Raw genomic sequence first — 16,821 nt, 5'->3', positions numbered from 1 at the left:
ATGCCTTGTCACTCAGTATGAACCGACCGTGTAATCACTCCGCCACACATGGAGATGAGGAAAAGATTAACATTTATTCTTTCAAATTCCGTTGAACCACAAGAAAGATGCGGCGATGGCTGGTATTTGAGTAAAACTTAATCACTGTAAACCAAGTGGATGTTGGATTAGTACCAGAGGGAAAGTACTATGAATGGTACAAAAATAACCAAATGGTGCAGCAATATGAACGCATGTCACCAACCCAGAGTGAAAAGGGAGGCCCAGGCTGCCATGAAGATGACAGTTTGAACAGTTTGTTTTTAGATGGAAATTAACGTCCAATACCTAAACACAGCAATGGCTAAAAGGGTCAACAAATATCGTTTTTTGGACTGGAGAGAAAGATGTGTGAGAGGTGTGATAACCACAATTTCATATAGAAGGAAATATACCACATGCGGATCTGATGGAAAGTCCCAAAACTGTGAAAAGATGTGCAAAACACAAAAGAGTTATCAGAGAAAAAGTGTATCATAATGACTTGGGTGAGAGATTATTGTACTGCCAAATTGTTGATGACACAAAATAGGTGGGAAGCAAGTGGTGACAATGACAATGTCTGCAGAAGGATCTAGGCAAGTGATTTGAGCAGAGGCATGGCAGATGGAATACAACGTGTTTGGCAGGAAGGATAAAGGAGAATAATATTAAAAGAGAAAGCTTCCATATATGAGGAAGTTTCATTCATAAATCATAAAAAGCTAGCATACAAGTTCAGGTAATGGCAATGTAACTGTGCTGGCCTTTACTTCAAAGTGAATGGAATATAAAAATAGGGAAGTCTTGCTAAAACTATCCAAGGCAATAGTTAGTACACAGCTGAAGTTCTGCAAACAGTAATTTCAATTCCTCATATATAAGGATAGAAACACTGACGTTGAAAGCAGTCCAGAGAAGGTTTACTAGGTCAATTTTGGGTAAGGGGGATTTTTTTTAATGAGGAGGGGTTGAGGAGGTTAGGCTTATATTCAGTGGAATATAAAAGAATAAGAGGCAAATTTATCTTCAGGGCTTAGCAGCCCTCAAAACCCTGTCAGTTTTCTCCCCACAGACCCATCCCAATTCTGTTTCAGTGTTGCACCTGTTCTGTGTATGTGCAAAGTCTGCACTATGCATATGATGTTCAGAGTCATGTGTATGCACAGTAGCTCTGCAGTTCCAGTGTCAGCAAACATTATCTATTATGTTAGCTCTTGTAAAATGAACTCTGCAATAGAGTTCTTTCTGACAATAAGTGTCAGAAAATTTGTTTACCAAAACAAGTAAAGAAACTATAATTATCACTGACATCAATATGGTCTGAACTCCAACAGTTAAGAGACTGATCTTCTTGATGAATACTGACGTACAGTGGCAGTTATTTAAGTTGGGACTGACACTTTTTTACAAGAATATCATGGAGATGTACAGCACGGAAACAGACCCTTCGGTCCAACCCGTCCACACCAACCAGATATCCCAACCCAATCTAGTCCCACCTGCCAGCACCTGGCCCATATCCCTCCAAAACCTTCCTATTCATATACCCATCCAAATGCCTCTTAACTGTTGCAATTGTACTGCCTCCACCACATCCTCTGGCAGCTCATTCCATACACATACTACCCTCTGTGTGAAAAAGTTGCCCCTTAGGTCTCTTTTATATTTTTCCCCCCCTCACCCTAAACCTATGCCCTCTAGTTCTGGACACCCCAATCCCAGGGAAAAGACTTTGTCTATTTATCCTATCCATGCCCCTCATAATTTTGTAAACCTCTATAAGGTCACCCCTCAGCCTCCGACGCTCCAGGGAAAACAGCCCCAGCCTGTTCAGCCTCTCCCTATAGCTCAAATCCTCCAACCCTGGCAACATCCTTGTAAATCTTTTCTGAACCCTTTCAAGTTTCACAACATCATTCCGATAGGAAGGAGACCAGAATTGCACACAATATTCCAACAGTGGCCTAACCAATGTCTTGTACAGCCGCAACATGACCTCCCAACTCCTGTACTCAATACTCTGACCAATAAAGGAAAGCATTTCAAATGCCGCCTTCATTATCCTATCTACCTGCGACTCCACTTTCAAGGAGCTATGAACCTGCACTCCAAGGTCTCTTTGTTCAGCAACACTCCCTAGGACCTTACCATTAAGTGTATAAGTCCTGCTAAGATTTGCTTTCCCAAAATGCAGCACCTCGCATTTATCTGAATTAAACTCCACCTGCCACTTCTCAGCCCTGTTGTAATCTGAGGTAACCCTCTTCACTGTCCACTACACCTCCAATTTTGATGTCATCTGCAAACTTACTAACTGTACCTCTTATGCTCGCATCCAAATCATTTATGTAAATGACAAAAAGTAGAGGACCCAGCACCGATCCTTGTGGCACTCCACTGGTCACAGGCCTCTAGTCTGAAAAACAACCCCCCACCACCACCCTTTGTCTTCTACCTTTGAGCTAGTTCTGTATCCAAATGGCTAGTTCTCCCTTTATTCCATGAGACCTAACCTTGCTAATCAATCTCCCATGGGGAACCTTGTCGAACGCCTTACTGAAGTCCATTTAGATCACATCTACTGCTCTGCCCTCATCATCTTCTTTGTTACTTCTTCAAAAAACTCAATCAAGTTTGTGAGACATGATTTCCCACGCACAAAGTCATGTTGACTATCCCTAATCAGTCCTTGCCTTTTAGCGCGATGTTAATTAATCTCTTTCTTATAATTAACATGCTTGCCTGATCCTCCTTACGTGCAGTATTATAACGTGAGCCATACTTGTAAATGGATTGTCCCACTGAAGCTCCTGGCAAAAAGAAATTCACAACCATTCAGATCAAGAAGAAGGTGAGAAATAAGGCCATAACCACAAATCAGAAGCTGAACTCTGATATCCACCCAGACTAAACTCGAATATCTTTCCTGAAATTTTGGAAGAGCTACCCAAAGAAAGATGCCCTGAAACCAAATAACCATGTTGACGGCACTGGGTAGAAATGGGTGCAGAATATAATCAAGAAGGTTAATGGAATGCTGGCCTTGATACCTCGAAGATTGGTGTATAAGGATACAGAAGTTATGCTGCAGTGCTACAAAACCATTGTTAGAGTCCACTTATAGTACTGTGAGCAGTTCTGGACACCACATGTCAGGAAGGATATATTGTCCTTGGAAGGTGTACAACGTAGGTTTACAAGAATGATACCTGGACTTTGAGTGTTACATTATGAAGAGACATTATATAAGCTAGGGCTGTTTTCCCTAAAATTTAGCAAGTTAAAAGTGATCAAAGTCTTCAAGATATTGACAGGAAAAGATAGGTTAGATAAGGAAAAATTATTTCCACTAGTTCAGGATTCTGGAACTAGGGTGCCTAAAGATTAAGGCCAGACCATCGAGAGATGTTGGGTGGCATTTCAACACACAAGGGTGGTAGATCTTTGGAACTCTCTTCCATAAAATGGTAGTTGATACTAGATTAATTAATTTTAAATTGGAGATAGATGAATTTTTGATCAATAATGGTATTAAAGAATCATGGACCAAAGACAGGTAGAGAGAGATCGGTCACTATCAGCCATGATCTCATTGAATGGCCTTCCCCGGTTCCTATTTCCTTTGAAAATCAACAACGAAGTTAAATTAGAAGAATAGATACACAAAGAAAAATACATTACCAATATGTTCTCTGTCACTGCAGATGATTTTGCAGATTGAGCTGCTGTGAAGAAGAGCTGTAGCTGATGTCAATAAACCATAATAAAGATTGAATGTACAACACCTTCCAATCATTAGCAAGGGAAGCATTGTGTCTAAATGTATCGAGAGTATTTGATGAAATGACTACCTATTTTGAAGACTGAGTATCGGTCATAAATGCAGAGAAGAAAGCAGTGATTCATCCCGTGTAAAGTTACAATAGGATTAAATGTAAATTTTGAAAGAGAGCTCCCATAAATGGAAATCAGGAAAGTAATTCCTGTAGCTGTAGAGGCTACATATTGTTTAAATCCCATCATTATGAGAGAAAAGCCAAATGGATAGCGATAAATTTGTCTGGATCCCAAAGATGGGATAATGATGATGCTTCTTTATTACTCACTTCAATTCTAAAAGAGACTGAAGTAAAAGCTGCAAGTCACCGGAAGCCTTTCACATGGGTAAGGTAGTAGCTATGCAGTATCATTATTTATAAGCTTTCCAGCTCTCATTTAAACTGAGTAATGACTCCCCACTATGCTCTCACCTTGTTAACCCTGCGGTGTTCCGTGCAGCTCGAGAACATTGGTTGTTAAAGTGATATTTCAGTGTTGAATTCAATTAATTAAATTATTTAATTACTGAAATGATTGACCCATAATCTCTTCAAAGGGTTTCCTACTCCCCTTTGGAACATGTCCTGGTAAGGGAATTGGATAAGATCCCATCAGGTTTCCAGCATGTCAAGATTTTCCAGGAACCAAAATATAAATATATATTCTTCCATCGCTATAGTTCTATCTGATCTGCATTTGCTATTTATTTTTGTGATAAAATACGGTTCCATAATTTTATTACTTCTATTCTGCATTTACTTATTGTAGGGTAATATTCAAACATTTATAGAAAAGTAACAAGAAAGAATAATATAAAACTGGAAAATTTGTTCTTAAATACTTTAAATATCAAAGTTAATGACATGGAAACATAAACATTGTGAAATACTTACTGCAGCATTTAGAAAATTACAACTTGAAGTAGTTTCAAGAAGGTAAGCAAAGAACACTTCTGAGATTTTATTTTTCTGATTTACTTTTTTCTGTTTTTAAATGAAGATAACTAGCGATTATACAAAGCATTACAGAGCAAATCAAGTAAATATAAAGGTATACTTTTCTTTTGAAACAAAGGAATTTCTTTTTAAGGAAGTAATGCATAGACAAGAACCTAATAAGTTTTCTGTTAGAATATTAATTTGAACAAATGTCTACCATCGTCGTTGGAGTGATTCAAATAAAGAGTTCTGGGTACTACTGTTGGTCTCTGTGTTTTGGATGAGGAGAGTTTATTTTTCTTTACCCTTGTTCAAGAAAGACATTTTCTTTGATTTACGTTTTTTTTTACACAAAAACAATAAAGAGTTCTGGGAAGATTGGGACATGCTGGGAGAGAACACCACATGGAGAGGACAAGGAGGCTGGGGTAAGTGTGATAGTTTGTAGAATAGAAGAATAAAAGATTAGTTTGCTTTTTAGAAGGATGATGATGACAGATGTAAGCGAGAGAGAACCCAAGTAGAGACAACTATTAAGAAGTAGCTAACAGGAGCTAAGGGACAAAATCAGAAATTGCTGGAAAAGCTCAGCAGCTTTCTCTGTTCTGATGCTAACATCTTTTCCAAAAATTTATGATTTTGAAAATATTGAAATGTAATTGAACTTTTTTGATCAAACATTTTCAATTGCTATCTGCAAAGCATTATTTAGAATTTCACTTTAGGCATCAACTCTAGGGTTCTCACATTGTCAATCATCGCTCCTTGCTGTTGTGGTCCTGTCAATCATAAAAAAAACTACAAAGAAAAAAGAAATGACAAGATTGCACAAAACTCCCTTCCTAGCTAAAAACCAAAGAGTTATTAAGAAGGCATACAGTGTTTTAGCTTTTATTAATAGAGGGATCGAGTTCCGGAACCGTGAGGTTATGCTACAGCTGTGCAAAACTCTAGTGCAGCTGCACTTGTTGTATTGTGTACAGTTCTGGTCACCGCATTATAAGAAGGATGTGGAAGCTTTGGAAAGGGTGCAGAGGAGATTTACTAGGATGTTGCCTGGAATGGAGGGAAGGTCTTATGAGGAAAGGCTGAGGGACTTGAGGCCGTTTTCGTTAGAGAGAAGAAGGTTGCGAGGTGACTTAATAGGGACATATAAGATAATCAGAGGGTTAGAAAGGGGGACAGGGAAGGCCTTTTTCCAAAAATGGTTACAGCGAGCACGAAGGGGCATAGCTTTAAATTGAGGGATGATAGATATAGGACAGATGTCAGAGGTAGTTTCTTTACTCAGAGAGTAGTAAGGGTATGGAATGCTTTACCTGCAATGGTAGTAGATTTGCCAACTTTAAGTACATTTAAGTCGTCATTGGACAAGCATATGGACGTACATGGAATAGTGTAGGTTAGATGGGTTTCAGATTGGTATGACAGGTCGGTGCAACATCAAGGGCCGAAGGGCCTGTACTGCGCTGTAATGTTCTATGTTCTATAACTGCAGATGCATATCAGAAATTGCTGAAAAGCTCAGCAGCTTTCTCTGTACTGATGCTAACATCTGCTGAGCTTTTCTAACAATTTCTGTTTTTGTTTCTGACTACCAGCATCTGCAATTCTTTGATTTTTAGCTAGGAAGGGAGTTTTGTGTAATCCCATCGTTGTTTCTTTGCCTTTGTAGTTTATTTTATGATTGACAAGACCACAAAAGCAAGGAGTGATGATTGACAATGTGAGAACCCTAAAGTTGATGCCTAAAGTGAAACTCTAAATAATTCTTTGCAGATATTCATTGAAAATGTTTTATCAAAAAACATTTTCAATAAAAAGAAATTGGCCTGGCTTCTGCATTCAGTATATAATAAAGCAACAAGAATCAATCACAGGGTTTGTTCCTGTCTGTGCCAGGTTAGCTTTCCTAGTTTCTTTGTGCTTGGACTATGTTAAAGAAAAAATACTCAGGGTTTCTGCCTCTAATTTCTAACTCGTGAATTGGTGAAAAAAACCTCATCCTGTTTTGCTTTAGTCTCTGTAGGGCTTTATTTACCTCCTATCACTGTCATATAAGGTATTTATAACTGGGAAACCTTTTGATGCCTGTGGTGGTGCTTGGGTAACATTACGCATAGATTGCCATGAGCCTTGGGTCAATCAAAGTGTTAAAAGAAAATTGATTTAAATTTTATGCTGATGTTTACATTACCCTGCTCATTCGTGACCATTAGCTTACTAACTGCTATCAAGCACCCACTTGAATGTGCATCCTTTACATATCGTATCATACATGCCAGAAACAATAGGAAGTGATATAATGTACCGTATTAAATAAAATTCTTGCTTAAGGTGGATTTAAGAAACAGTCTTAAGATATAAACCTGGCATATTTTGATGAGGTGTAAGGTACCTTTGTCAGGTAATATAGGTGAGGAAAATGCAGGCTAAAAAATTTGCAGTTTTTGGTGGAAGTCTTGGTAGAGATTACTCTGCATGAGCTTCTTCCACCTTAGGGCTGTAAACAATGGTTTTGGATTAATTGTACTCTTCCATTCTTTTTAAATGGATCAACATATGCCCTGCATAAGCCAGAACAAGCACAAGTATGAGAGAAATTACTAGGCCCATCAAGACAGCTGGTGTGAAGAATGAGGCACAGTCTCTTGCTGAAGCAAAGTGTCCCACTTTAATATTAAAGCCTTGAATCTGCAGAGATATCAAAGAAGAAAAAATATTATCTTTCTAAGCTAATACACTCACCATAAAACTTTGATCAGGTTTAAGCTACAATAATCATTAGTGACAATTACAGCTGTAAGCATAAAATAGAAGTATAAAGTTAAAACTATATGCTCAGCTTGGTGTTGAGCATAATATTATAATAACATTACAGGAGACCCAAATTCATTTATGTACATGTGATTCAGATATACCTATACACATGCATGTTCCTTCGGCATTAAGGTAAAACTGTTGGGGAAAAAAAAGATTTGAAACAAATGTCCTTATTTGTATTTCTATACAAGTTATTCACTACTTTAGGAACACGTGTCTTCCCATATAATTCAAGAACATCCCCCTGGGTTGAGCAAAATAGCAGCACCAAAACTACTATAAAAGTGAGGATTGCTGACAAGTAGAATACTAATACAAATGGATGGGAAAAAAGCAGAACTTTGCTATGTTTTAAAACATATTAAGAATTATTGTAATATTTTGACCTTTTAATTCTAGATATTTTCATGAGTTTGGTGTTAATATCGGCAAATCTTATGTGCCCTATAATCCAGAAAGCAATCATTCTTATGCTACATCTAAATAATGACTCTTGTGATAATTTTCTTATCTTTAAAGGCTGACCAAATATTTTTGTGCATTGCCCTCAGCTACCCATGCATGCCTCCTGCCATGCGGATCAACTGCCACTATCAGTAGCTGTTCCTTAAGACATCTCAGTACTATAATTTCTCCATTTTCTTCTCCTGTTGACCCAGATTTTGGACACATTACCTAATATCTCCTTTGCTCAACATCCATTTTTATGGAGAAAGTGAGGACTGCAGATGCCGGAGATCAGAGCTGAAAATGTGTTGCTGGAACAGCGCAGCATGTCAGGCAGCATCCAGGGAACAGGAGAATCGACGTTTCGGGCATAAGCCCTTCTTCAGGAATGAGGAAAGTGTGTCCAGCAGGCTAAGATAAAAGGTAGGGAGGAGGGACTTGGGGGAGGGGCGTTGGAAATGCGATAGATGGAAAGAGGTCAAGGTGAGGGTGATAGGTCAGACTGGGGTGGGGGCGGAGAGGTCAGGAAGAAGATTACAGGTTAGGAAGGCAGTGCTGAGTTCGATGGATTTGACTGAGACAAGGTGGGGGGAGGGGAAATGAGGAAACTGGTGAAATCCGAGTTCATCCCTTGAGGCGGTGGATGGGAGATCCTCTGAGGTGATGAGGTTATGGATGGTCTGGGAGATGATGGTTTGGTGGTGGGGGATGGGGTCATGGTCAAGGGGGCAGTAGGAGGAGGTATCTGCGAGCTGGCGTTTGGCCTCAGCGGTGTGCCTTTGTGAAGACCTTGGCGCATTTACGATGACATGTTGAATATTCACTCTATTGGATGAAGATTAAGGCTCTAAACCAAACAGTTTACTTCATTAAATAAGCAACAGTTTAGATATCAAACAGTGCAGATATTCCACCTTCAATACATTTAACATAATCAAGTCGCTACACACTTTTTTCTGTATATGGACTATAAGGCAGAAACTCACTTCACACTTGTGAAAACTCCTGCAGTTCTGAACAGATCCAGCCCTCCGGTATATGAAATTACAATTTATATAAAACTTCTAATTTATGGAAAAGAAAAGTCCCCAGTGCTACAGAAGCAAAATCAACTTCCAAGCCTTTCCTGGCTGGAAAGGTAAAGGTTGATCGTTGCAAAAAGCACTTGAAGCCCAATATAATCCTGACCACCAGTCACTTGTTGGAACTAAGAATGTCCCTGTAGCCTAGATAAAGTTATCAGAACAAAGTGACTACTCCACAATGGACCTGATTTTGCGGTCCCTGCCAAATTCTTTTGGGACTATTGCTGTAGGAAGTAGAGATCACGTCTAGTGAAACATGACTCAGCTGATGGCCGTACAGTTGTCGATTAACTGAAGCTTGAACACGGCCTTAATAGATGTTAATTACTCTTGATGCTTAACTAGGATGAGTTATCTCAGCTCACCTCAACTGTATTTAAGATTTGGTCTGTTGAAAGTGCACAATCAATAAGATTTTCACAGTCAGAAAGGAGAGATCACAGCAGGAGTGAGACACTATCCAAGTGATACATAGTTCAGGTGTTGTGGTTCTGTTCGCCGAGCTGGGAATTTGTGTTGCAGACGTTTCGTCCCCTGTCTAGGTGACATCCTCAGTGTTTGGGAGCCTCCTGTGAAGCGCTTCTGTGATGTTTCCTCCGGCATTTATAGTAGTTTGTCTCTGCCGCTTCCGGTTGTCAGTTCCAGCTGTCAGTTGCAGAGGTCGATATATTGGGTCCAGGTCGATGTGCTTATTGATTGAATCTGTGGATGAGTGCCATGCCTCTAGGAATTCCCTGGCTGTTCTCTGTTTGGCTTGTCCTATAATAGCAGTGTTGTCCCAGCTTGTCATGGTTAGAGTGTACCTATAGAAGATGTTACCACTAATAGGAGAGACTAGAACCCATGTGTACAGCCTCAAAATGAAGGGATGACCTTTTAGACCCAAAACTTTTTTTAAAATTTACATTCTCAGGTTTTGGCATTTACATATGAAAGAAGTGAAACTATCATAGTCATTCTAACAGATGAGAGACTTAACAAACAAGTCAAGATATTTTTCAATGTATAATTTCAGTTACATCACACTGCAAACTTTTGCTATAAATTCTGTGTCTTATAATTGTGTTCTCCACAACCACCTGATGAAGGAGCAGCGCTCCGAAAGCTAATGCTTCCAGTTAAACCTGTTGGACCATAACCTGGTGTTGTGTGATTTTTTAACTGTCTGATGAAGACAGTGAATTGGGCTTTAGCAGTGGAAGCATTGAGATATGGGCTGGCAAACGTTTCTTCTGCTAATAAAGACTTTTTTTTCTTTATTTGAGGAAAGAAATGACGCTTTTATAGCAGCAACATATAAAGCTGCCATGCTTCTGACTATATTGGTGCATATTGTCAGCATCAGAAACATAAGATCCATGAACTATTAGCTGTTGTTCTAGCCCTTGCTGATTTTTCATTATTTTTATGCTTTCATCTATTTTGGTTTGGAGTTGTCACTTTTGAACTGAGAAACAGCTGTGTTAAAAGGAAAACAGACCAAATAAGCTTTTGTTTATTCGTGAGGCCAGGCCTGAGCTTTTTTTTTTAAATTGCAAGCTGGTTGCAGAACAAGAGTTTCTGCAGATGCTTCATCACTGGGAAAAGCATTATATTTAAACAGATGTAGAAGTTGGCTATTAATGAAGTCAGTACCTGGGAGTTGGTTCCAATAAGTGATGGCACGGTAGCTCACTGGTTAGCACTGCTGCCCCACAAGCCAGGGATCTGGATTCCATCCTCAGGGGACTGTCTGTGTGGAGTTTACATGTTCTGGTTGTAAGTTTGCTTGCTGAGCTGGTAGATTTGTTCTTGGACACTTTGTCACCATTCTAGGTAACATTATCAGTGAGCCTCTGATGAAGCACTGGTGTTCTGTCTCGCTGACTATTTGTGTGTCTTGGTCTGTTGTGGTGGGTGATAGCACTTCCAGTTCTTTTTCTGAGAGGGTGGTAAATGGGGTTCAAGTCGATATGTTTGTTAATGGAGTTCTAGTCTGAATGCCGGGGCTCTAGGATTTCCAGTGAATGTCTTTGTTTAGCCTGTCCCAGAATGGATGTATTGTCCCAGCCAAACTGGTGTCCCTCTTCGTCTGTGTGTATGGATATTAGTGATAGTTGGTCATGTCTTTTGGTGGCTAGTTGGTGCTCATGTATCCTGGTGGCTAGTTTCCTGCCCGTCTGACCTATGTCATGTTTGTTGGCGTCCTTGCAGGGTATTTTGTGTATGATGTTCGTTCTGCTGGTTGTTGGCACGGGCTCCTTTAAATTCATCAAGAGCTGTTTCAGTGTGGTGGTAGGTTTGTGGGCTAGGGGGCCACAATGCCTAGGGGGCGGAGTAGCCTGGTCATCATCTCAGAGATATCTTTGACGTATGGCAGGGTGGCTAGAGTTTCTGGGCATGTTGCATCTTCTTGTTTAGGTCTGTTGTGTAGGAATTGGTGGACTGCACTTAATCGAGTACCCGTTGTTTTATGAATATGATGTGTAAGTGTTTTTCCTCAGCTTCTCATACTTCCTGGGTTCTGCAGTGTGTTGTGGCTCGTTTAAATAATGTCCTGATGCAGCTCCATTTGTAGGTGTTGGGATGATTGCTCCTGTAGTTGAGTATCTGGTCAGTGTGTGTGGCTTTCCTGTAGATGCCGGTCTGCAACTTTCCATTGGCTTTTCATTCTATTGTGACATCTAGGAAGGGGAGTCTGTTGTTGTTCTCTTCCTTTTTTGTGAGCTTCCTACCGGTAAGGATGTTGTTTATGGGTTTCTTCTAATTTGTTGCATTTCATGATGACAAAGGTGTCATCCACATAGAAGACTCAAACCTTGGGCTGGATCGTGGGAAGGGCTGTTCATTCTAACTTCTGCATAACTGCTTCTGTTAAAAGTCCTGATATTGGTGACCCCATAGGCATCCCATTGAATTGTTTGTAGACCTGTGCCTCACAAGAAAAGGTTTGTGAGGCACAGGTCTACTAGTTTGAGGATGCTGTCCTTGCTGATGGAGTTGGTGCTGTCAGGTGTTTGTGTCCTTGGTTCATCTAGCAGTGAGACCAGTGTTTCTTTGGCCAGGGTGATGTTTATTGATGTGAAAAGGGCTGTCACGTTGAAGGAAACCATGATCTCATCATCCTCCACCTTGGTGTCTTTGATGATATTAAGGAATTCCTGGGTGGAGTGGATGGAGTGGCTTGAGTCTTCTACTGGGTGTTTCATTTTGCGTTGTAGTTCCTTTGCTAGTCTGTATGTTGCTGTATCGGGAAGTGAAATTATGTGTCTGAGGGGGCCTCTTGTTTATGTAATCGATAGAAACAGGGTGTGTTGGATCCTTCCGGTTTCATTCTTTGGAAGTCTGTCTTGTTAATTTCGGCCCATAGGCACCATGGTAGCCCACAAGCCTACCACCACACTGAAACAGCTCCCGATGACTTTAAAGAACCCGTACCAACAACCAGCAGAATGAACATCATAAACAAAATACCCTGCAAGGACTGCAACAAACATTACATTGGACAGACAGGTAGAAAACTAGCCACCAGGATCATGAGCACCAATTAGTCACCAAACAACATGACCAACTATCACTAATGTTCATACACACAGGCAAAGGGGGACACCAGTTCAACTGGGACAATACATCCATCCTGGGACAGGCTAAACAAAGAACACACACTTGAATTCCTAGGAGACTGGCATTCAAACCAGGACTCCATTAACAAACATATTGATTTGGACCCCATTTACCAACCTCTGAGAAAAAGCACTGGAAGTGATATCACCCACCACAACAGACCAAGACACATAAATAGTAAGTGGGACAGAACACCAGTGCTTCATCAGAGGCTCACTGATAATGTTACCTAGTGTAGCGATGAAATGTCTGAGAACAAATCTACCAGTTCAATGAGCAAACTTACAATCTAATACAAAATCTGAGCTACAAATCTTTTCTAAAATGGTTTATATGTTCTTCCTGTGTCTACATGGGTTTCCACTGGGTGCTCTCCTCTCTCTGGCTGAAGAAATATCTCCTCACTTCCATTCTAAATTGACCCCCTCTAATTCTAAGGCTGTGCCCACAGGTCCTAGTATCTCCACCTAACGGAAACAAATTCCCAGCATCCACCCTTTCTAAGTTATGTATTATCTTGTAAGTTTCTATTAGTTCTCTCCTCAACCTTCTAAACTCTAATGAATACAATTCCAGGATCCTCAGCTGTTCATCGTATGTTAGGCCTTCCATGAAGGGCTTTTGCCCGAAACATCGATTTTGCTGTTCGTCGGATGCTGCCTGAATTGCTGTGCTCTTCCAGCACCACTGATCCAGAATCTGGTTTCCAGCTTCTGCAGTCATTGTTTTTACCTTTTTACTTCCATGCCAGGGATCATCTGTGTGAATCTCCGCTGGATATGATCTAGTGCCAGTATGTCCTTCCTGAGGTAGCAGAATGGGTCTGGTGCGTTACTGTTTGGAGGGTTGGTGTGGACTTGTTGGGCCGAAGAACCTGTTATTACACTGTAGGGATTCCATAAAAAGTCTGGTTAGGAACCTTTGAGATCAATTCTGAGGGACTTTGAAGGTTTTAATTTTCTATAAATATCCGGAAGTGCCATTGCACACAACTGAGCAATTTTCCACCACAAAAACCATTGTAACTTTTTTTAAACGCTAACCGCCACCAGTAAGGTTTTAATGTTGTTGTGTTGCAAATTCAGTGGTTGGAAAGCTGATTTTGTTCAGCTGTCCTTCTCAATGTGGCAACATTATATGAAGTCCAACATTGCCCAATGGTGAAAAAAGTGCTACAACTGATCAAAATATAACATGCATTTCCATTGAATTACTCAAATTAGCAGATTTCCTATTTGAATTATCACAAATACTTTATAAACATATTTTACTTTATTGAAATAAACTATACCTGAAACTCCACAAAGGTAATATGCCACAATCTTGTTCTGTCTTCTTGGAATCTGGACACGAGTAGTGCTTCATGTTTCTGCAGACTACTGATGTATTGACAGTGGTATGAATTTGTAACTGGAGCATAGATTTCAGATGCATTGAATATTGCTTGTAATGAATTGTTGTGGAAGATCTGCACAAAATCCAGGCTAAACCATTTCTGAACAGAAGTTGTATGATAATTATATGACATTTCAAACCTATAATTAGACAGTAGAAGCACTGAAGTCCTTGTCCACAAAATATTTCAAATGTTAAAACTTGTATTACCATTGTGTATCACAGTGTTAGCCAAAAAGGTATGTTTAATCAATCTGCCCAGGGATGTTATGACACACCTCTAGAGCAAAAGGAACTGAAACATAGTCTCCTAACTCTGATAATAGGAACATTACCCACTGTGCCACAAGACCCCAAGTGTTGAACAGATATATACTCTATAATTAAAATGTTCAGAGATGTTATTTCACATTGCTAAAGCAGATGGGACTTGAACACAGTTCTCCTGTCTCAGACTTAGAGACTCTACCACTGTGGTTCAAGAGCCCCTCCGTGATTGGGAAATAAGTTCTGTTGATTTGTGAACAACACCTGTCTTGTTTTGGCACAAGTTGTCATATCATAATTAGATAACTAATATTTTGCAATGACAATACTAAATATCTGTACAAGGCAGTAAATTGATTAAAGCATTCAGTTGATGTTGACAGATAAATGTCCCTAACAATAGCTGTGGGATAGCCAGATATACCATTAACTTACTTAGGTTATTTTACTCTGTTTTGTTTGGTGACCATAGTGTAGATTGTGCAGGTACATGTTTTGACAGGGTATCTATATGGAAAGATTAAAATTACGTTGTGGCATTCCCCCCACCCCTGTAACAGTGGTTCAACAAATGCTACAACTGGGAGCCTTAAAGATTAGGAATACTCTTGGATTGATCCTTGGATTGTGCTGACTTTGGTGATCCTAGAGTGCTCATAGAAATGCTGCAACTGAGCTCAACATACCTGACTTATGAAAATGAAAAGTGTCCATATCTCTCTCAAGCAATTTTAACTGCTTTATATCACCAAAGGATAATACTGAGCTGAGCAATGTTCATTATGCAGGAGTTACTGCCACCGTTTATCATCAGGTATACTTATATCTGATGACTACTTATTCTGAAGTATTACAGGATGATTAACATTTGTGGAGCTCAGCAAAGTATTGTGTTTAAAAGAAGAAAGAGGAGAAATTGTTGTGAATGAAAGGGGTTATGATGTAGTTATTACAAGTATACCAAGGATGAATTAAAGCTTAAGAATATATTATGATGTCTTAGCTCGTTATTAATGGGATTAAATGTACAGGGTGTTTTGCTATTTGGCTTCAGACATTCTAATGTATCAGTGATTTTGAAGCTGAAATATGCTTCTTGCACTCTGACAGTCTACTACTGTGCATAATGATCCATGAACACATAAACCCACCAAGGAAACACTGGAAGTATTTTTCTTGTATTCTGTCAGAAAGACATCTAGACCCAAGAATCAAATATGTCCACTGTCCTGCATTCAAACTAAAAGGTTGACTAACATTATTAATAAACATAGATATGAATCATGAAATGTCTGTGCTGGTTCTCTTCATTGAAACATCAAAAATTATTTTCCCAAAAGTCAATGGTCTGTAGTTAAAAGAAATTGAAAACATTTCCCATTTACTGTTCAAGTTTTTTCATCTCGCTTAACTTGTTCTGACCACTTAATCAATTTACCATCCTAGCCACAAAGATTTAACTAAGATATTCTTGAGATGGAATCAGGATTAAGGGTAATTTAAAGAGCATTATTATAGTAAGTTCATCTAAACTGATTGCTTATTCTTTGGGTCCCACACAATTGCATCTTTCCCTTACTCCTTCTACAATATATTTGTGCCTGTAATGTATCTTTATACGTCAAAAAGTTTATAATCCAAATCTGTCATTTGAAACAAGTAAAATGATAGAGAGCAATATACTAGACTATGTAACAGATTGTAAATCACATATGCTTGACTGAGCTCAGAGGGAATGTTCAGTGTACAGTGCTAAGCAACTAAGTAATAATCCTTACCTAATGACAAGTTGCTTTAGATTTCCAACATCACCATAGTTCAAGGAAAGCCTGAATGTAACAAAGTAAAACTGTAAGCAGAAAGAATTGGTCCTGTATTTCATAACAAAATGAAGATTTACATATAGAAAGGTTAAATTCAGACAATATAGTGTTAATCATTATTCAGGTTGTAAATCATTTTTAAGATGCATTTAAATGCATTTCAAAGTAAGGAATGAGACCAATGGACAATGCAACATTTTTCACAATTTGCATTTGTTATCAAGATCAAATGATCTAATTTTAGGTCTCTCTTTTCTGTCTCCTCCAAACGTTTTTCACATCTCTTGCACTCAATTTTCTATATTACTCCTTGGAATGCATCAGTTTCTAATGTTATATCTTCCCAAAACATCACATTGTTTTGGTTTACTGTCTCTTATAATGTTCTCATCAATTTTTCAAGACAGCAATTCTGAGTAAAGTCATTCAGTTTCCTCCATAGATCACTCAAAATATACTACTACCAGCTTCATCATATTTCTATTTACTTGTGTCAAATTCATGGAAATTTTCCTTGTTTTTCTGACTGCTTTTTAGCAATCACTAGCATGTGAAATAAAAGATTACATGTTGCTCCAAAGTTCCTGCAATATCAAAACC

The 16,821-nt window shown here is 39.1% G+C and overlaps 1 protein-coding gene and 1 long non-coding RNA gene across 5 annotated transcripts in view; one reads left to right on the top strand and one right to left on the bottom strand.

Moving 5' to 3' along the window:
* The first annotated feature begins 186 nt into the window (after window positions 1-186).
* Window positions 187-16,821, top strand: part of LOC148147954 (uncharacterized) — a 29,292-nt gene continuing 12,657 nt past the window's right edge. The window contains exons 1-2 of the long non-coding RNA XR_015759397.1: window positions 187-5,206; window positions 8,261-8,471. This is a non-coding gene — a long non-coding RNA (uncharacterized LOC148147954). The remainder of the gene's footprint in view (window positions 5,207-8,260; window positions 8,472-16,821) is intronic.
* The window catches only part of atp6ap1la (ATPase H+ transporting accessory protein 1 like a), a 36,968-nt gene continuing 26,740 nt past the window's right edge, over window positions 6,594-16,821 (bottom strand). Inside the window, exons 8-11 of one of the 4 annotated variants that reach the window (XM_087994330.1) lie at window positions 16,177-16,227; window positions 14,028-14,231; window positions 13,469-13,621; window positions 6,594-7,472 (exon numbers count right to left, since the gene is read on the bottom strand). In XM_087994330.1, coding sequence (XP_087850456.1) covers window positions 7,394-7,472; window positions 13,469-13,621; window positions 14,028-14,231; window positions 16,177-16,227 — 487 coding nt within the window. In that variant the 3' untranslated portion in view covers window positions 6,594-7,393. Of the gene's footprint in view, window positions 7,473-13,468; window positions 13,622-14,027; window positions 14,272-16,176; window positions 16,228-16,821 lie in introns of all 4 variants that reach the window. The other 3 variants (XR_015759396.1, XM_043708119.2, XM_043708120.2) reach the window with 3 other exon arrangements.

The sequence above is a fragment of the Chiloscyllium plagiosum genome, unplaced genomic scaffold, assembly GCF_037043375.1.
Source record: "Chiloscyllium plagiosum isolate Xiang-an unplaced genomic scaffold, Cpla_swu_hap1 HiC_scaffold_14, whole genome shotgun sequence".
Classification (NCBI taxonomy): domain Eukaryota; kingdom Metazoa; phylum Chordata; class Chondrichthyes; order Orectolobiformes; family Hemiscylliidae; genus Chiloscyllium; species Chiloscyllium plagiosum.
This window is presented reverse-complemented; position numbering and strand designations above follow the sequence as displayed.